The sequence below is a fragment of the Micromesistius poutassou genome (genome assembly GCF_964030765.1).
Source record: "Micromesistius poutassou genome assembly, chromosome: 24".
NCBI lineage: Eukaryota > Metazoa > Chordata > Actinopteri > Gadiformes > Gadidae > Micromesistius > Micromesistius poutassou.
Genome location: NC_140294.1, coordinates 7,876,470 through 7,897,228, shown reverse-complemented (window position 1 = coordinate 7,897,228; position 20,759 = coordinate 7,876,470). Strand labels below are relative to the sequence as shown.

Sequence of the window (20,759 nt, the reverse complement as noted above, 5' to 3'; positions counted from 1 at the left end):
TGGTACGTCTGTGGTTACAAGAACACAACATGTTGTACCACATTATCTATCGTAGACGCCCTGAATGTTTTATTTGATTAGTTTTTCTCCTCAAAGCAAACATACGTCTCATCTCACACTAAAGAATGTGTTAAATGTCAACCCCAGACCTGCTGAGAAACCAGCGGACTTCACAATGGTGACTTTACTGCTCATAATTGTTTATTTTGTATTCCTTCAAAACAGAAACTTCTCAGCGACAGTGTGATGAAAACCTTGCTGGCGGTCGCAGTGAAGGCGGCAGACATCCTCAAGGTCTGTTGAGGCCTGACAAATGTCTCCCTCTGTCCGACCGCCTGTCCGTCCGTCCGTCTCTGTTGGAGAATAAACGGTAGAGCTGTGTCATTGTGATTCCGCCACCAGGGAGCGCCAGACAGCCTTGTTGTACTGAGCGGCTGTGGGACGTCTGGTCGACTGGCTTTCCTCGTAGCGGTAAAATCCACTTTGTAATACCGCGTATAAGTTACACTAATATATAGTACAACTTATAGTTCAATTTATTTTTATTAGGTTTGGAGTTAAGTCAGAATGGGTTGCATTAAAATAGACTTAATTGACAATGACTAGAAATTCTAAATTCAATATACATACATATATTATATTAGCCTATGCAAGCAGCTTGGTTAACAGCGGCTCTGCAGGTCTGACCTACAGACAGACAGACAGACAGACAGATATGGAGGAGAATTAGTACATCTGTTGTATGGATTTAGGATTAGATTCAGGATTTCAATTTAGATTTAGGGTTAGATTTAGATTTACATATAAGATTTATATTTAGATATAAAATGTAGATTTATATTTAGGATGTAGATTTAGATATAGGATTTAGATTTAGGTCTACCTACCTTAGATTTACCTCCTCCCCGTACCTCCTCCCCGTGTGTGTGTGTGTGTGTGTGTGTGTGTGTGTGTGTGTGTGTGTGTGTGTGTGTGTGTGTGTGTGTGTGTGTGTGTGTGTGTGTGTGTGTATAACATATGTAGTCTTACCATTGATGAAATGTTTAGTAGTGACTGTGTGTGTGTGTGTGTGTGTGTGTGTGTGTGTGTGTGTGTGTGTGTGTGACATATGTAGTCTTACCATTGATGAAATGGTTAGTAGTGACTGTGTGTTGTGTGACTTGACTAAACCCTTTTGCCTTCACTACTATTTCACACATTTTGACCGCATTTGATAAAGAAGAAACCCTGTCCTTTGTAGCAGTTAATGTCTTTGTATGGAGCAGAGAATCACGTTCAACACAGCTGGCCCTCACCAGAGCTGTGTCCAGAACTTTGGAGGAGTAATCTCGTTCTCTGAAACGATTCTACATCTCTTTACTTTTAGTGTCAAACTCTTGATCGTTGTGGCAGATCCTACGTAACCTCTGGAATTGTCCGAATGGGATGTTCTTAGTTAGTGAAGGTGGATGGAAACTTTTAGCATGTAGCAACGTATTTTTATGTGCCTCCTTTCTGAAGAGGCAGGGATTGTGTTGAGGTGGAGGAGGAGGAGGAGGAGGAGGAGGGGGAGGGGGGGAGGAGATGGGGGGTGTTGTGGGGTCAGGGGGGAGGTGGGAAGGAGGAGAGATGGCTGCAGTGAGGGCGGGGGTGGGGGGGACAAGGGCTGGTTCAACCTGTTGACAAAGTCATTCAGCTGGTTGGCCCTCTCCGTTGTCCCCCCTGTGGCTCTGGTCTGACCTGTGATGCTCCTCACACCTTCCCAGACCTCCACCTTTCTCCTGTGGCTGTCCTCAGCCTCCCTCACACGGCGTGTCACCTCCTGCTGTGCTGCCTTCATGGCCTCCCTGCTTCTGAAGGCAGCCTTCTTCCTGTTGAGGGCAGCAGTGACTTCCTGCGTTACCCAGGGCTTGTTGTTAGGGTAACAGGACAGTCTTGACAGGGGAGGCCTCTACGTCCTCACCATGCGGGTTGGTCAGCCCATCCAGCCTCTCGGGGCTCTCTCCATCTGACCACCTTCTGATGGTGCGGGGTGTCACCGGCTGTTGTTGGACCGGGGGGGTGGACAGTGGCTGTAGATGGACCAGGTTGTGATCAGACTCCCCAGGTGGGGGGGGGGGGGAGTGGCTCTGTAGGCGTCCCTCACATTAGCATACAGGCGGTCAATTGTCCCGTTGTTTCTCCTAGGACAGTCTACAACCTGGTGGAAACCAGCCGGAGTAGAGTCCAAAGTCACATGACTGAAGTCCCCAGAGGTGACCATCCGGCCTCAGGGCTCAGTCTGCAGCCCCGCCGTGACAGAGTGGATCTTCTCACAGGCGGCGGTCCGCTGAGGAGGACGTGGACACGGTGATCACGTGACTAACCTCCCTCGGCAGCTAGTGTGGCCGCAGGCTGACAGCTAGCAGTCTCTACGGAGATGTGTCCTGGGTTACACCAGCCGTCGTTGACATACGTGAGGAGTTCTAGATAACCCAGACGGTACGTTGTGTTGTTTCCAGTTCCTTTTATACTTGTCTTTAAGAAGGCTGTCTCATCTCCGTACACGGGGAGTGGGGTCGGCCTGGCGGTTGTCAGTGCACTCGGTTCTATGGACGTCTTCACTGCACCGACGGCGATAGATTGTTTCACTTCTTATGACCAATGGACTGATTGTAAGTGGCTCTGGATAAAAGCGTCTCGCACACACACACACACACACACACACACACACACACACACACACACACACACACACACACACACACACACACACACACACACACACACACAGGCCTGCCTTTACCTGCCAGTAGGCCCTGGGGCTGAGGTCTCGTAGGCCCCCTGAGAGGAGGTCTTACAATTAAAATGTGTAAATGTCATGTGTCTAGAGCAGCGGTTCCCAAACTCTTCTGGCTCACGGCCCTAAACATATTTCTCTCCATCCACGGCACCCCTGTTTTTTTTTAATTTTTACTCTCAACCTCCTTTGTGCCATATTTGTACTTCATGCCATTTAATTTAACCTTTGTGATATGATGGACAGACCATAACTGCTTTTATTATAGGCACTAAGGTGAGGTTTATCTCATTTTCGTTTGTATCATAGTTTATCAACATTATTTTACAATGTTGCGTTGCGATAATGAAGTGTACTGTAAATGTTAACAACAAGCCTTTGACCCTGGCTCTAACTTTAAATTTGGTTTGTCATCAAAGTCAGATCGTGTTTTATTGTGTACTAAAGGTGAGATTATTGTGGTGTGTACTAAAAGTCAAGTTGTTGTGTTGTGTAGTGCTGTGTGTCGCCACACGTTTGCCCTTCACAACTTAAACACGTAGTTAGTTCATTTGCTTTCCCAGCTCCTCTTTGTTTGTGTTGGTAGCTTAGTCACGTCACGTTGTCAACAGTGGGTACATGGAGCACAACATAGTGGGTCATAGCTAGGGTTGCCAACTCCCAGACTTTCAAATACGGGACACCTCTTGATCGAGATTGTTGGGGGGGGGGGGAGAGAGTTATGCGCGATCGCGGGCAGACGCGTTCACGCGATTACGACCTGTGGAGTATTGGATTGAGCACTCGGTGCTCAACTGTGTTAGACGGTCATTACTTGGGGGTTCGGTGGTTGGCTGCGTGGGTCTGGCTATTCAGTGTGTTTATAGTGCGCCAATAAAGTAACTGGCTCGTACTGCATCCTTGCCTCCGTGTGTTTATACGCTTAAGCAACCCACGGGTTTTATTAATGCAACGATAACCGGCATTACATAAAGGTACAACACGACCCCAAAATACGGGACAAAGTGCGTCCCGTATCAGTTCATTACGGGACAGGTCTTTTAGTTGCCAAATACGGGACGATCCCGTATTTTACGGGACGGTTGGCAACCCTAGTCATAGCCTGTCCAATGCCACGCTTATACTCATACTGAGCCAGTATCCTGTGTACTTATACTCATACTGAGCCAGTATCCTGTGTACTTATACTCATACTGAGCCAGTATCCTGTGTACTCATACTCATACTGAGCCAGTATCCTGTGTACTTATAATCATACTGAGCCAGTATCCTGTGTACTTATACTCATACTGAGCCAGTATCCTGTGTACTTATACTCATACTGAGCTAGTATCCTGTGTACTTATACTCATACTGAGCCAGTATCCTGTGTACTTATACTCATACTGAGCCAGTATCCTGTGTACTTATACTCATACTGAGCCAGTATCCTGTGTACTTATACTCATACTCAGCCAGTATCCTGTGTACTTATACTCATACTGAGCTAGTATCCTGTGTACTTATACTCATACTCAGCCAGTATCCTGTGTACTTATACTCATACTGAGCCAGTATCGTGTGTACTTATACTCATACTGAGCCAGTATCCTGTGTACTTATACTCATACTGAGCCAGTATCCTGTGTACTTATACTCATACTGAGCCAGTATCCTGTGTACTCATACTGAGCCAGTATCCTGTGTACTTATACTCATACTGAGCCAGTATCCTGTGTACTTATACTCATACTGAGCCAGTATCCTGTGTACTTATACTCATACTGAGCCAGTATCCTGTGTACTTATACTCATACTGAGCCAGTATCCTGTGTACTTATACTCATACTGAGCCAGTATCCTGTGTACTTATACTCATACTCAGCCAGTATCCTGTGTACTTATACTCATACTGAGCCAGTATCCTGTGTACTCATACTGAGCCAGTATCCTGTGTACTTATACTCATACTGAGCTAGTATCCTGTGTACTTATACTGAGCCAGTATCCTGTGTACTTATACTCATACTGAGCCAGTATCCTGTGTACTTATACTCATACTGAGCTAGTATCCTGTGTACTTATACTCATACTGAGCCAGTATCCTGTGTAACTATACTTATGATATACACCTGTGAAAGGTGTAGATAGTGTACATCGTTTTTATCTTTATTTTATTATTTTTATTTTATTTTGTATTTATCTCTTATATCTCTCTTTTGCTCTACTTTTGACTCTTAAGCTGCTGGAATGCGTGCGTGTGTGTGTGTGTGTGTGTGTGTGTGTGTGTGTGTGTGTGTGTGTGTGTGTGTGTGTGTGTGTGTGTGTGTGTGATACAGGTAAACCATGTAATCCTCTTTAGTTAGTTAATGATTGATGGTTTTACTGGTGGCTGGTGTTCAAAGTCTCCTTCCTCATTCGATCTGTCTTCACTGTCTTCTTTAGAACTGTGTTAGCGTTCGTCTCGGTTCTCAACTCTTACTTTGTGTTTTGGTGAACACCTGAATCTCTTCCTTCGACTGATCTTCATTTCCTTCTGTGCTGTAATATTTTCACACGACAAGGGGCAGGACACGTTTTCATCACGGAGAAGCTACGGTACAGCTCGCTAAATGTCATGTTTTCTTTAGATTATTGGTTGTATATTCTCACTGTATTGATATGTTCTAGATGAATCTATTTCCAGTCCCAGTTCAGTGTTTACAGGTTCCTTCTGTAAAAGAGACGTTGATCTCAGAGAGAGAACCTGAATAAAGGAATATGGGTCAGAACATCAATCACTAGTTCCACCGTGTTGAGGGCGTTTCATATTGAACCTCTGGTCCAGGAACCTTTATTGTGGAGGTTCAGTCTGTGCTGGAGTGAGGTCCGTTTGGTTGTGTTGTGGACTTTTATTGTGGAGGTTCAGTCTGTGCTGTAGTGAGGTCCGTTTGGTTGTGTTGTGGACTTTTATTGTGGAGGTTCAGTCTGTGCTGTAGTGAGGTCCGTTTGGTTGTGTTGTGGACTTTTATTGTGGAGGTTCAGTCTGTGCTGTAGTGAGGTCCGTTTGGTTGTGTTGTGGACTTTTATTGTGGAGGTTCAGTCTGTGCTGTAGAGAGGTCCGTTTGGTTGTGTTGTGGACTTTTATTGTGGAGGTTCAGTCTGTGCTGTAGTGAGGTCCGTTTGGTTCATGTTGTGGACTTTTATTGTTGGGTTTTATTGGTAACATTAGTTACCTATTGGTGGTTTGATGGCCGTCTATAAAGGTATAGCACACTGATCTGTAGACTCTTGATGCTCTAGTGACTGTGATCTACTGGAAGAGAGGTCAGTGTTCAGAAGTAAGGAATAATCCTAATAATGACATGTATGAGATCTAGACATATAGCGATAGAGTGTGTAGATCTAGACATAGATAGTGATAGAGTGTGTAGATCTAGACATAGATAGTGATAGAGTGTGTAGATCTAGTCATGCAGTCAGTTCATTCATTTGGTACTCAAACAGAGTCCACAGAAACAATGTGTAGTTGTGTTTGTGTCCAGGTCTCCAGTCGACTATGGATGAGGAGAGAGAGGAGGGGGGTCCTACCTCTAAGACCACTCTGTCTGGGGAACATGGCCGCCGGAGCAAAGCTAAGAGGTAAGAAGAGGATCTCTCTGTCTGTGACTGTTGTCCATCTCAGAGCTCAGCAGTGATACATCATGACTCCATCATTAGTCTGAGTAACAGCTGTGTGTGTGTGTGTGTGTGTGTGTGTGTGTGTGTGTGTGTGTGTGTGTGTGTGTGTGTGTGTGTGTGTGTGTGTGTGTGTGTGTGTGTGTGTGTGTGTGTGTGTGTGTTGTGTTGAAGCCCAGCGCAGCAGCAGAGAGCAGACTCCCCTGGACCCAGCAGTGTCTCCATGAAGAGTGACCGCTCTATGAATCTACCTGACCGGTTTAAAGATGGAAATCACCAACCTTCTAAGACAAGGTGAGGATTCAGCCGATACATCAGGGCTGTTCAACTGGCGGCCCGCGGATCATCTTGATCTGCCCGCCCATCGTTAATCAGAACATACCAACGTCCAATCACAGGACCACTTGGAGATGGATTGGTTCATGGCTGAGGCCGTTTATTCTGCTGTTTGAATCGTGTGAATGAAATGAATATTAAGACGACTTGTAGCAGACTTTACAGGTTTAATGTTAGAAGGTTCAACGTCTTTCAAACAGCTTTTATTGAATCAGTTTGATCTTTTGAGGTGAAGAGATTTATTGAAACCAATAATCCATGAAGAATAACACAGGTCTGTGTAGAAATGTAGAAACTGACTGCTCTATTTCTATGTTAGCTAAACGCATTGTGAATCAACACTCTATGCACAGTATGAAGGATACTAGTGTGTTTTTATGTTAACTTGTTAACATGCTAGTGCTTAAATTACATAATAACTTAACATTTTCAGCCTGTCCTTATATTTCCATTTCAATAATCTGAGAAAGATTATTGAAATGAAAAGTCATGAGAAAGTAGTTGAGTAGCACTGCAATAAATGATCAAATGAAACAATATCCACAAATCCTAACTTCCAGATGGTTCTTGTTTTTCAGAAGGAGGCAGCAGAGAGCAGACTCCCCTGGACCCAGCTGTGTCTCCATGAAGAGTGACCGCTCTATGAGTCATCCTCTTAGCTTTAAAGATGGAAATCAGTCTATTGAGAAGAGGTGAGGATTCATCAGAGATCATAAATATTATGTTCATTATATGATATAAGGATAACTTGTTAGTAACCGAGTGACAGAGAACGCAGGTGGAGACGTTGATATCCGTTCTAACTCTGATTCACTCGCACCAGAACAACGTTACAAGTAGCACTAAACATGTGTGTTAGAGCGCCCCCTAAGGCATGGGAATAACAATGCAACTATCCATTGCATAGAACAATAAAGGTACAGCTTCTATCAAACGTCCATAGATCCTGGTTCTTGTTTTTCCAGAAGAGTCCAGCAGCAGAGAGCAGACTCCCCTGGACCCAGCTGTGTCTCCATGAAGAGTGACCGCTCTATGGATCTACCTTATTACTTTAAAGATGGAAATCCGTCTATTGAGAAGAGGTGAGGACTTAGAGAGTGAGCGGTCAGACATGGAGGGGGGCTTCTTCAGCGCTGGAGGGTCGGGGGGGCGGAGGCGGGACATGTTATGGTGGTGAAAGGCTGTGATTGGCCTCGTCACTCTGCAAGCAAGAGTTGCCAGATTGTTTTGCTCAAAGGTGACTCCGATCCGATTTCATTCAGAACAGTGTGAACAGCACAAATCACACGGAATCAGGTCTGTTCAATTGTGGTTTGGGCCACTTCCATACGCGGTCCTGAATCAGATACAGGAGGGATTTCTCTCACTGCGACCTCATGTTGAACAGTCGTATCGTAACGTGACTTTGACGTCACTCAGGGATGGACAACTTTCATGATTAAGAGGGCCACAATTTTCATCATCACCATCAGAGGGCACATGACCGCGCTCTTCACCTAATCGGATATGAGAGAAGATACAAAAGAATAAAAAAGAAGAACAAATGATGTGTAGATATGTGTCTGTATCAGTGGTGGCTGGTGATGAAAGTTGTTGATGGGGCGTAGTCGTGGGCGGGGGTCTGGGGGTCCTCCCCCAGAAGATGTTGAATTTGGTAGATGTGATTTCCTGTATTCTGGTGCATTCTGGGGATGGCCACTACCTAAAAAATCATTCTGATTCATAGCCTATGTATGTTAATTCAACCAACATACATTCATTTCATATTTTCCATGCTCACATGTCATTTTTAACATGTCTATACTCTTGTTAAACGACAAACACAACAAGTGATGCTTTAAAAGCCACATGAGTGATTCTTATTTTTCTCAGTGCAAAGGGCTCACATACATCATCATTCAATGATGGCACAAAACTGAAACAGTGGGCCAACATTAAGTGAACAACTAGCATCATAGTCAGTGCAGTTGTAGTAGTGGAGACTTAAGTTGAAATCGTTCATGACTGATATTGTTTCTAAGCAAACTAGACACATGGGTTTGCCTTTGAATGCCTTTGCCTTCGAGTTTTCTAAATAAGACTTTGACAAAGCAGTTTGGTGTGTCAGTGTTGATCAAACAGATTTATAATTCTGTGATTCTAGTTCAGAGCATTAGTTTACTCAGGGCCAGTAATAACATCTCAGTAACAAGTTATAATATATAGATAGATAATTACGGACTTAAAAGCTGGAAACAAGTGAAATGCTCAAATAAAACAACTTCCACAAATCCTAACTTCCAGATGGTTCTTGTTTTTCAGAAGGAGGCAGCAGAGAGCAGACTCCCCTGGACCCAGCTGTGTCTCCTTGAAGAGTGACCGCTCTATGAGTCATCCTCCTGGACTTAAAGATGGACGCCCCTCCAGAGAGGAGAGGTCGGAGTTTCAGACGATAAAACAGACCAGTTAGTTGTTATCAGACTCTACTGATACCGATGTTTACAAGTCAGGAAAAATACAATAGATCCTGTGTGTGTGTGTGTGTGTGTGTGTGTGTGTGTGTGTGTGTGTGTTCTCCACAGACACCAGGAGAGGTCAAAGGTTACCAGTGCTCAGTCTGTACAGCAGCATCAAACAGAGAAGGAGATGAACCAGGAGGAAGTGGCCCACACACTGGGGGGCGGTAAGAGACTCTTACTTTGAACACAGAGGAGACTATTTTTTTTGAAGGGTAGAAGAGACTCTTGTCTTGAAAATAGAGAAAATGTACAAAAAGAACTCAGTTTGAGATTCCTATTTGTTCTGTTCAGACTAAATGACATAATGTCCGACTTATACATTTCTAACTTCAATGTGGGGATAACTTTCCTCTTGGGGGTTAAATGGTTTGATCCAGAGATGTAGGGTTAATATGGTGGTATCAGGTTAAATAACACAAAACAATAAACTGTAGAAGACCAACAGCAGAATAACTCAGTGGAAGAGATGCAACACTATCTTATTATATCAGCATAGCAAGTCACTTTAGACTGATTCACTATGATTATTACTATCATCAGACCAATCATACTGCTGTGAAAATAATAGTCCCGAACATTTTGAATCTGTAACGTGCAGTCCTTGTCACGACCAGCTTCTCTGACCACAAGTTATGAAGCCACTAAATATCATAAAGTTGATAATTTAACAGGAAATATCGACCTGTTTCCACTAAATAATGTCTTCTGTTGTCTTGTCTTTTAGGATCTGACGAGTGCCAACATAGAATCAAGTCTCATTTGAATATTAAGTACAGGCGTGTGTTTGAGGGAATCGCTAAAGCAGGACATTCAACACCTCTGAAGGACTTCTACACAGAGATCTTCATCACAGAGAGAGGCAGTGGAGAGGTCAACCAGGAACATGAGGTCAGACTGATTGAAACAGCTTCCAGGAAACCAGCCTTAGAGGAAACACCAATCAGATGTGAGGACATCTTTAAACCCTTACCTGGAAAAGATCAACCAATCAGGACAATAATGACAACTGGAGTGGCCGGCATTGGTAAAACCGTCTTAACACACAAGTTCACTCTGGACTGGGCTGAAGGCAAAACTAACCACAACATAGACTTCACATTTCTCCTCACTTTCAGAGAGCTGAATTTACTGAAAGGGAAAGAGTTTAGCTTGGTGGAACTTCTTCATCACTTCTTTATTGAGACCAAAGAAGCAGGAATCTGCAGATTCCACCGGTTCCAAGTTGTCTTCATCTTGGATGGACTGGATGAGTGTCGACTTCCTCTGAACTTCCAGAGAAACCCGATCTGGACTGATGTCACAAAGTCCACCTCGGTGGACGTGCTGCTGACAAACCTCATCAGGGGCGACCTGCTTCCCTCCGCTCGCATCTGGATAACCACACGCCCTGCGGCAGCCAATCAGATCCCTGCTGAGTGTGTTGATATGGTGACAGAGGTGAGAGGGTTCACCGACCCACAGAAGGAGGAGTACTTCAAGAAGAGATTCACAGAGGAGACGCTGGCCAGCACAATCATCTCCCACATCAAGAAATCACGAAGCCTCCAGATCATGTGTCACATCCCAGTCTTCTGTTGGATCACTGCTACAGTTCTGGAGGACTGCTTCAAAACATCCCAGAGAGAAGAAGAGATGCCCAAGACCGTGACTCAGATGTACAGCCACTTCCTGAAGGTTCAGTCCATACAGGGGGACAGGAAGTACCGTGGGAGATCTGAAAAAGATCCACACTGGAGTTCAGATAGCAAGAAGATCATTGTTTCTTTGGGAAAACTGGCTTTTAAACAGCTGGAGAATGGCAACCTGATCTTCTACGAGTCAGACCTGGCAGCATGTGGCATCGATATCAGAGCAGCCTCAGTGTACTCAGGAGTGTTCACCCAGATCTTTAGAGAGGAGTGTGGGCTGTACCAGGACAAGGTGTTCTGCTTTGTCCATCTGAGCCTCCAGGAGTTTCTGGCTGCCCTTTATGTCTTTAAGCACTTCATAGACACTGGGATCAATCTGCTCTCAGAAGAACAATCAACCTCCAGGAAAGTTGAACTTGTCCTCTACCAGAGTGCTGTGGACAAGGCCTTACAGAGTGAGAACGGACACCTGGACTTGTTCCTCCGCTTCCTCCTGGGCCTCTCTCTGAAGACCAATCAGATTCTCCTACGAGGTCTGCTGGGAAAGACAGGAAGTGGCTCAAAGATCAATGAGAAAACAGTGACTTACATCAAGAAGAAGATAGATGGAGATCTCTCTCCAGAGAGAAGCATCAATCTGTTGCACTGTCTGAATGAGCTGAACGACCGTTCTCTAGTGGAGGAGATCCAACAGTCCCTGACATCAGGAAGTCTCTCCACAGAATCTCTCTCTCCTGCTCAGTGGTCAGCTCTGGTCTTCATCTTAATGTCATCAGAAGAGGAGCTGGACGTGTTTGACCTGAAGAAATACTCTGCTTCAGAGGAGGGTTTTCTGAGGCTGCTGCCAGTGTTCAAAGCCTCCAAAACATATCTGTGAGTTCACTAATAACATGTATTACAATACACACAACACTATATACATAAAATATAATATAATATATATATAATAATATATGCTAGAATATATAAGTTATTATAACTAACAAAACATCTGTAAGTTCACTAATAATATGTATAACTTATCATAATATAGAGAAAACTAGAATATAAAAGGTATAATAAAATACAAATCGTATCTGTATGTTCACTAATAACATGTATAACAATACACACAAGATAATATACATAAAACTAGATAATAAAAGTTATAATAACTTAGGAAACATCTCTGTACGTTCAGTGATAACGTATTATATTACACACAAAATAATTAATACTAGGATATAAAAGCAGTTACGATTTATTTATTTAACATACTCCCCAATCATAACAATCATAAAAGATAAATGATAATAATTAACAATTATTCGCCGAAGGTCTCGGGGGCTATTCCCCACTACTCACAGAGCCTGAGGTGAATCATTGTTTTATATAAACTACACGTGAACACTCCAAAAATAAACAAGATTACACTTTTTGCCGGGATTTATTTGTTTTTATGAGCAGTTTATTTGTTTTTATTAGCGTGACGAGACGACCTTTACGCGCTCCCCAATATCCCGAGTTTGAGATCTCAATCTCGGGATATGGTCCAATATCCAGAGATAGTGAACCAATCAAATTGCTCCATCTGAGGAGGTTCACGTGTAGCATATACTACATTTAAATATCCAGTGTTTTAAACATTAGTTAAACTAAAAACACTTTTCTAATAAAGATGAAGACAATAACTTAATTATGTTAAAAGTAAAAGTTACACAGATAATTAAATTAACATTTAAGGATTGAATGTATTTCAATTAATAAATCATCTCTAATTAAAGTTTTCAACACGTCCTTTTATGTAAAAGATGTAAAATATTTTAATCCCAGTTCCTAACATGTTGTGTTTATTGTGTGTGTGAAGGCTGGATGGCTGTCATCTGTCAGAGACATGCTGTGAAGCTCTGGCCTCAGTTCTCAGCTCCAACTCCTCTAGTCTGAGAGAGCTGGACCTGAGTACCAATGATCTGCAGGATTCAGGAGTGAAGCTGCTCTCTGCTGGACTGGGGAGTCCACACTGTACACTGGAAACTCTCAGGTCAGTTTTACTCAATGGTCAAACAGTTACAGAGGGGGGGGAGGGACAGAGGGCGGGATGACACATGTGCACGAGCACACAAGAAAAAAAAAATCATCCGTGCCGCGAAGCGGTTTTCTATTTAAGCAATAGATCACGACAGGCTGTGAAACGTTCTCATTATACCACAGTTAAGGGGCGTTGTCCGTCCCTCCGCTGCACGTCGGGACGGACAACGCCCCTTAACTATGGTATAATGAGAACATTTCACTGACTGAAGTGATCTATTGCTTTTATAAAACGGTTACGTAAGTATGGCGAAATGAAAGTCATAGACACCCTCAATTTTGAAAAAGCGAGCTTGGTAGCTCGGTTCGCCGGCAATTTAGCCTACTATGGAGTTCACTCACCGTGTGCCTATTGCTTTACAACATTTCCACCCTCTCCAGCAATCAACATATTTTTAGGCTTCAGTGAACTATGCTATTGCTTTTATATATAAATAAACAACAGTTCAAGTTAGGCGCGGAGTGATACTGAACTCTGTAAACTGAACGGGCGTCATAGCTGTGTGTATACGCTCATTATACAACAGTTGGGAACCAATCAGATCACTTGATTTAAGCCACCCGTTTTCTATTATCTCTCATATCACTGTGGGGGGAGTTGGCATATTGGCACCCCCTCCGGCTGCAGGCGCCCTGCTCGCTGAGAAGGTGCCGTCAGAGAAGCTGTATGAGAAGTAGTGGTGGCTCGTTCACGAACTAATCAGTTTGAACGAACAACTCTTTAAAACAAACAAACCAACCTGATTCGCCGCTCTCGTTCGTCGTCGGTCGTCTCGTTCGTTCTCCGAGACTCGACTCCCAGCTCCACCCACTAGTCGCTGAGTCGCGCTGACTCGCGAGTCGCCGTTCGTTCACTGACTGTGTTTAGCGGTGAAGACTCGAGGACTGAGAAGTCACGAGAGTCAGCCGGGCAACAACATCCCGATTCCGAACATGAAGCGCTCCTCAGCTAAAAGGAACGTAGTTAATGTTGTGTTGATTGATGACCGTTTGCACCATCGCACGATCGTGATTCGTTTGAGAATGAGAACGAGGGAGGAGCCGAGTCTGACCGACTCGGTGACTGAGAATCATGACTCACCGCTACCGGAAATGCGAATGAATGAACGAACGAACGAACGACTCTTCTTGGCGAACTGACCGACGTGAACTAATTAATTCAAACGAATCATGAAATCCACCACTAGTGAGAAGGGGAAAGGGGAGGGGGGGGGGGACAGTTCACCTCTGGGTCTCGATAACGGACAAGGGGGGGACGGGGGTCCACTGTTAGCGGATTGAAATCCTTATTGCAGCCTGCAGGGTTATGTGATCAACATACGGAGGAACGCGGTCGCTGAGCTGCCCCAACATGAGACGTTAAACTCAGCTAGAACCGCCGCCCACCACGTCCACCATCATCCAAAACGTGATGTCAACAGACCAACAATAGTCTGAAAGCCTACAGAGACTATAGATAGTTAATGTGACGATCACGTTATTAAAAATAGACTTGGAGCAATGATTTACAAACTAGCTTTTTGGGAGCATGCTTTTGCAAGTAGTTCGCCGCCCCTCCTGCCCATATGGACGGCCCGGTACAGAGCAACACTCTAATGGAATGAGTGGCTCAAGTCAGGCACACCTCGAATTTCTTGCAATTGAGAGGGGGGGGGGGGGCGCTCGGAGGGGGTGTAATTCAATGTAGAACCGCCACTGCCTACCATCCATCTGTGTCCATTCATGTGAACAGATTCACTCACTTTAAAAAGGTTTAAGTTAATGTTTTGAATGCATAGGGGGCAGTGCTTCATTTGAGCCGGAACACGCCGGAACATGTTCCAGCACCTCCTGGGTCACTGAAAAATGAATCGCCTAAATGAAAAAAAACAATTACTGTTTGTGTATTGAGTGTGGTTTTCTGTCTAGTTAGTCTTTATTCCCCGTTGAAGTTCCACTAAAACACAGTTCCACTGTGTGTGTGTGTGTGTGTGTGTGTGTGTGTGTGTGTGTGTGTGTGTGTGTGTGTGTGTGTGTGCAGGTTGTCTGGCTGCCTGGTCACACAGGAAGGCTGTGCTTCTCTGGCCTCAGCTCTGAGCTCCAACCCCTCCCATCTGAGAGAGCTGGACCTGAGCTACAATCACCCAGGAGACTCTGGAGCTGCGCTGCTCTCTGCTGGACTGGAGGATCCACGCTGGAGACTGGACACTCTCAGGTATGGAGAGGACAGCTCACCACTCGGGGACAAAGTCTCCTACAGGGATTCAAGCCGCTGCTAGATGAAGTGGTTTGAAAAGGCAGCTGTAACTCATGTTGTGTAGAACGTGATGAGACAGCAGATGATGAAGGTGAATGTTTCAACATGCTGCTCTCACTTTGTTTCCCCCCCAGTGTGGAGCACGGTGGAGTGTGGAGGCTGAAACCAGCTCTAAAGAAGTGTAAGTGTCTGTTTGATTCATCACAACACACACTCACTATTGGGATGGAAAGTCCATCCACACAGCAGGAGGTGACGTCCGCTCATTCACATGTGGACTTGTGTATCCGTATGTCTAGCTATGTTTGCCTGTGTTGATGTGTGTCTAGTATGTTTGTGTAGGTGTGTGTACGTATGTGTACATGTCTATGTACTGTATGTATGAACCAGGTCTATGGTACCAACAGTTAGTTTCCAGCCTGTATGTGAGCTCAGCTGGTTCAGTCTGTTGTTTACACAGGTGGATCACAATGGATGTGTATTGGAACCTTTCAAAGTCGAATATCTTGAAAAGTATGTAGACTATAGCTTAGATATTACAGAGGATTAATCAGCTCATTGTGGTGAACGTTTTGATGTATAATATGTGTATGTCGTGTAAATATTGCGGGAGTAGATTCAGTGTATACATTTTTCATTGTTTTGACTGGGACAACCACTCACACACACATGGGATTTACATTTACGTTTAACTTAAAACAGCTTATAAACAATATGCACTACTATTTCTAAAGCTATAGCACACTAGTCCACTATAGTAGCTATCATCTGATATGATTTAGTCTTTCTATGTTCATTTTTGTAGAGAAGATGAACGTGAAACAGGAAGAACAGTACTAGTGATGATGATGATGATGATGATGATGATGATGATGTGTGCAGAAGGGTTCAGTAGCTCATCATGTCTTGTTCTCCATCAGATGTCATCAGATCTGACATGGGGATCGAAGGAGAGGGTGGGGTCCAGGATAACACCAAGATTGCTTGCCAGGGGGGAGGGAGTGATGGTCGAGGCGTATATATTGAGAGTGGATTTGGTGCCTATGAGAAGGAGCTCTGTTTTGTAGAAAGTTGTGGGTCAGCCATGTTTTTATTGTAGAGATGCAGGTTTCGATGTGGGTGAGGGGAGGGTTTTGGGTGGTTTTGGTACTGATGACATCTGAGTGTCATCTGCGTAACAGTGGAAGTCAAGATTGAGGATTTTGTGACCAAGGGGGAAGAGGTAGCAGATGAAAAGAAGGGGGCCGAGGACTGAGCCCTGAGGGACCCCCTGCGGTACAGGAGAGAGGGTGGACGTGTGGCCAGAGAGGGAGACGAACTGTTGCCTGTCGGTGAGGTAGGAGGTGAGCCAGTCGAGTGCGGAGCCCTCAACACCCTGTTGGCGCAGCCTTTTGAGGAGGATGGAATGGTGTACAGTATCAAAGGCTGCGCTGAGGTCTAGTAAAAGCAGGATGTTGAGGGCACCGCAGTCTGCAGAGGTGAGGAGATCATTGATTACTTTGACAAGGGCAGTTTCGGTGCTGTGAAGCGGGAGCCAGACTGGAGGGGTTCATAGAGGTTGTTTGACTGGAGGGGTTCATAGAGGTTGTTTGACTGGAGGGGTTCATAGAGGTTGTTTGACTGGAGGGGTTCATAGAGGTTGTTTGACTGGAGGGGTTCATAGAGGTTGTTTGACCGGAGGTGGGTGTGGAGTTGGGCGGCGACAATGCGTTCCAGAGTTTTGGAGAGGAACGGCAGGTTGGAGATGGGGCGGTAGTTGGAGAGGTTGGCTGGATCAAGGGTGGGCTTTTTGAGGATGGGGGTGATGGAGGCAAGTTTGTAGACAGAGGGAACATGACCAAGGGATAGGGACTGATTGAAGAGGGTGTTGAGGTGGGGGGTGAGGACAGGGAGGCAAGCCTTGGTTAGAGTCGTTGGGAGGGCGTCGAGAGAGCAGGCGGTTGTTTTGGACGCAGTGATGATGTCCAAAATGTGGGAGGAGTCAACAGGGGAGAAGGCAGTGAAAGAAGGGAAGGGTGGGTGGTCAGGGAGGGGGGGGGGGATAGGAATGGTGGGGGTGGAGGAGTTACTAACAGCGGCAGTCAGGGAGTTGTTGATTTGGGAGATTTTATGGTTAAAGGCGAGGAGGAAAGAGTTACAGAGGTCAGGTGAGGAGGGTGGATTAATGTCCGGCGGCTGGAGCAGTTTGTTGACGGTGGAGAACAGGATGCAGGGGTTCCGGTTGGTGCTGTTGATGAGGGTGGAGAAGTGGGCGGATTTAGCAGCATGGAGAGCGTCACGGTAGGAGGAGATTTGATGTTTGTAGGCTTCGGCGTGAACGGTGAGGCGGGTTCGCTTGTATAACCGCTCGAGTTGGCGGCCAGTCTGTTTCATGGTGCGGAGTTCCGGGGTGTAACAGGGGGCGGAGTTAGTGAATGAGACAGAGGAAGTCTTCCAGGGGGAAAGGGAGTCAAGGGAGTCAGAAAGGATGGAGTTGAGCATGATGGCATAGTCGTCAGGGGAAGAGGGGGCAGAGTCAGGGGGGAAGGCAGAGGATATGAGCTGGGAGAGTGAGAGTGGGTTGACTGATTTGATGTTGCGGTAGGAAATGGAGAGCTTTTTGGGATTATGGGGTGAGGGTAGAGGAGCGGAGAAGAGGATGCAGAGATGATCAGAGAGTGGGAAGGGGAGAGGATGGGGGTTAGATACGGGTAGGGAGGCGGAGCAGACTATGTGGAGGATATGGCCTTTGGTATGGGTGGGGAAGTCAATGTGTTTGGTGAGGTGGAAACAGGTGAGAAGGGAGAGGAAGTCAGATGTCAGTGGGGCGGTCGGCTTGTCCGTGTGGATGTTGAAGTCACCGGTAAGTAGGAGGCGGGAAGAGAGAGAGGACGCAATGGTGAGGAGTTCAGACAGTTCAGAGAGAAAAGATGGGTGTGGCTGCAGAGGACGGTAGATTAGAACAGCGGTGATAGAGTTGGGGAGGGAGAAGGCAAGGTGTTCAAAGGATGAGATAGATGGGAGGTTGAGGTTCAGTTCAGTGATGGACAGGGATTGTTTATGAAGAACGCCAACGCCTCCCCCTCGGCCAGAGAGGGGGGGTTTGGCGATGTAACTGTAATGGGAAGGAGTGGCTTGATTGAGAGTCATTGTTGTAGTCCATGAGGGAGAGAGAGAGGCCGTTTCTCAATTTGCGTTCTCGTCTGTACTTGTGTACTTTGCGTTCTCGTGAAACGTCATCAGTCGTAGCCCAAGTACTGTTCCTATTCCAAGTACGCATCAAGTCAAGTACAGTCGTAAAACCCGTGTGTGTTCTCCATGCGTTCTTAAACTGGCCGTTCCACCGAGGACGCATCGGAGGTGACTTGTGTGGACTTGGACCGTTAAATATCCCAGGATGCATTTCGCATTCCCTTGTTTTTAAATATTAGTATGTAAGCTATAATAATAGGCTATATATAGGAACATTTGACATATATAACAAAAATGTAGGCCTATTCATTCAAAATATTGACATACTATTTTAAAATTAAAGAGGCTGGGGTTTTGTTTATTATAATTTGTTTGTGTGTGTGTGTGTGTGTGTGTGTGTGTGTGTGTGTGTGTGTGTGTGTGTGTGTGTGTGTGTGTGTGTGTGTGTGTTCTAATAGTCATTTCTCGCTCATTCGTTATTATTATTATATCAATAGTCTACTCTCCAACTACATAGCCAGTTAGGCACGCGCATCTGTACCCTACATCACACAACAAAGTTGTGTGAATAGCTTATACACACGATAAGCATATCTTTTCATTTATATTCATTGAAAATATTGACATACTATTTTAAAATGAAAGAGGCTGGGGTTTAGTTTTATATCATTAGTTTAAATTGTTCAGTAGTGTATGCCTACATGAGGCCGTAAAGCAGTTAACAGAGCTGAGGTGGTGACGTCACAGGTGCGTACTCGCGTCATCTGAAGTCTGTACTTGGAAGTCTGGACTTGCCAAGTACGCACTTCCAAGTCCGTGAGTCCGTAGTTTGCGTACTTGCTATTGAGAAACGGCCAGAGACTAACAAAGACCACACTACCCTCCACCACGTGACTTTAACCAGACTCCTCCATAGTGCTGTGATGTCCACTGATTGCTCAACGAGCAACAGCTGAGGCAAACGGCTAGAGTGAGACCAACTGAGAACGAATCCGGAGTGAAACTAAAACTGTGATTCTGAAAAAAGTATAAATGATATCGAAATTCTGATTAAATACTATCGAAGATACAAATGTGTAGATTTGTTTAATAGTTTGAGTGATGGTAAACGGTTGAATTTTGACCAAGTTATGATGTCTGAAGTGTGTGTGTGTGTGTGTGTGTGTGTGTGTGTGTGTGTGTGTGTGTGTGTGTGTGTGTGTGTGTGTGTGTGTGTGTGTGTGTGTGTGTGTGTGTGTGTGTGTGTGTGTGTGTGTGTGTGTGTGAGCGTCCTCGGATTTAGCATCCTAGCATATCTAAGATGTCAATGCTTCCAGCAGTACTAGTGATGATGATGATGATGATGATGAAGATGCAGAAGGGTTCAGTAGCTCATCATGTCTTGTTCTCCGTCAGATGCCTGTGAACTCACACTGGACCCAAACACAGCCCACAGACTACTCTCTCTGTCTGAGGACAACAGAAAGGTGACGGTGGTCAGAGAGGACCAGTCGTATCCGGATCACCCAGAGAGATTTGACTCCCGGCCCCAGGTGTTGTGTAGAGAGGCTCTGACTGGCCGCTGTTACTGGGAGGTAGAGAGGAAAGGAAGTGTTGGTATAGCAGTGACATACAGAGGAATCACAAGGAGAGGATGGGGTGGTGACAGCTCGCTTGGAGGGAACAACGAGTCCTGGAGGCTTGATTGTTATGATGGTGGTTACACTGTCCGGTACAACGGTAGAGGGACAGACATACGTCTCCCCCCCGCTGGCTCTACCAGAGTAGGAGTGTATCTGGACCGGCCTGCTGGCACTCTGTCCTTCTACAGAGTGTCCCCAGGTGGAGGAGGGTCCTCAGACACACTGACACACATCCACACCTTCAGGACCTCCTTCACCCAGGAGGACCTCCTCCCTGGGTTTAGGTTCTGGGAGGGGGACGGGGCCTCAGCGTCTCTGTGTAAGTTATAGTCTCTCTCTCTCTCTCTCTCTCTTTACGTCCCATGCGGCGTCCCGTCCGGCCGGGACGCTGCATGGGACACACACACACACACACACACACACACACACACACACACACACACACACACACACACACACACACACACACACACACACACACACATACATACATACATACATCCATACATACATACATACATACATACATACGCGCACACACACACACACACACACACACACACACACACACACACACACACACACACACACACACACACACTGCTTTTGCGTCAGTGTCTCTAGGGCAGTTATAGTCTCGCTCTCTTTCTCTCGCATCTTTCCCTCCCCCCCGTCTCCCTCTCCCCCTCCTCCCCCCCGTCTCCCTCTCCCCCTCCCTCCCGTCTCCCTCCCCCCGTCTCCCTCTCCTCCTCCTCCCCCCCGTCTCCCTCTCCCCCTCCCCCCCGTCTCCCTCTCCCCCTCCTCCCC

At 45.6% G+C, this 20,759-nt stretch overlaps 1 protein-coding gene across 5 annotated transcripts; it reads left to right on the top strand.

The window, feature by feature from the left end:
- Positions 1 to 125: 125 nt before the first annotated feature.
- LOC311369516 (NLR family CARD domain-containing protein 3-like) lies at positions 126 to 20,430 on the top strand. Of its 5 annotated transcripts, none has more exons than XM_084487722.1 (11): positions 126 to 471; positions 6,262 to 6,358; positions 6,569 to 6,688; positions 7,309 to 7,422; positions 7,696 to 7,812; positions 9,292 to 9,392; positions 9,953 to 11,729; positions 12,703 to 12,876; positions 14,944 to 15,117; positions 15,294 to 15,340; positions 19,726 to 20,430. In XM_084487722.1, the coding sequence occupies exons 2-11, from the start codon at positions 6,276 to 6,278 to the stop codon at positions 20,280 to 20,282; spliced, it is 3,264 nt and encodes a 1,087-aa protein (XP_084343848.1). In that variant the 5' UTR covers positions 126 to 471; positions 6,262 to 6,275; the 3' UTR covers positions 20,283 to 20,430. The 5 variants fall into 5 exon arrangements, with proteins under 5 accessions (XP_084343848.1, XP_084343847.1, XP_084343850.1 ...); XM_084487721.1 differs by lacking the exon at positions 126 to 471 and adding an exon at positions 5,058 to 5,335; XM_084487724.1 differs by lacking the exons at positions 126 to 471; positions 6,569 to 6,688 and adding an exon at positions 5,058 to 5,335.
- The last annotated feature ends 329 nt before the right edge of the window (positions 20,431 to 20,759 follow it).

Coding starts and splice junctions, on each gene's coding strand:
- LOC311369516 (XM_084487722.1), top strand. CDS start 6,276: ATGGATGAGGAGAGAGAGGAGGGGGGTCCTACCTCTAAGACCACTCTG. Junction 11,730..12,702: donor AAAGCCTCCAAAACATATCT/GTGAGTTCACTA, acceptor GTGTGTGTGAAG/GCTGGATGGCTGTCATCTGT. Junction 15,341..19,725: donor GAAACCAGCTCTAAAGAAGT/GTAAGTGTCTGT, acceptor GTTCTCCGTCAG/ATGCCTGTGAACTCACACTG.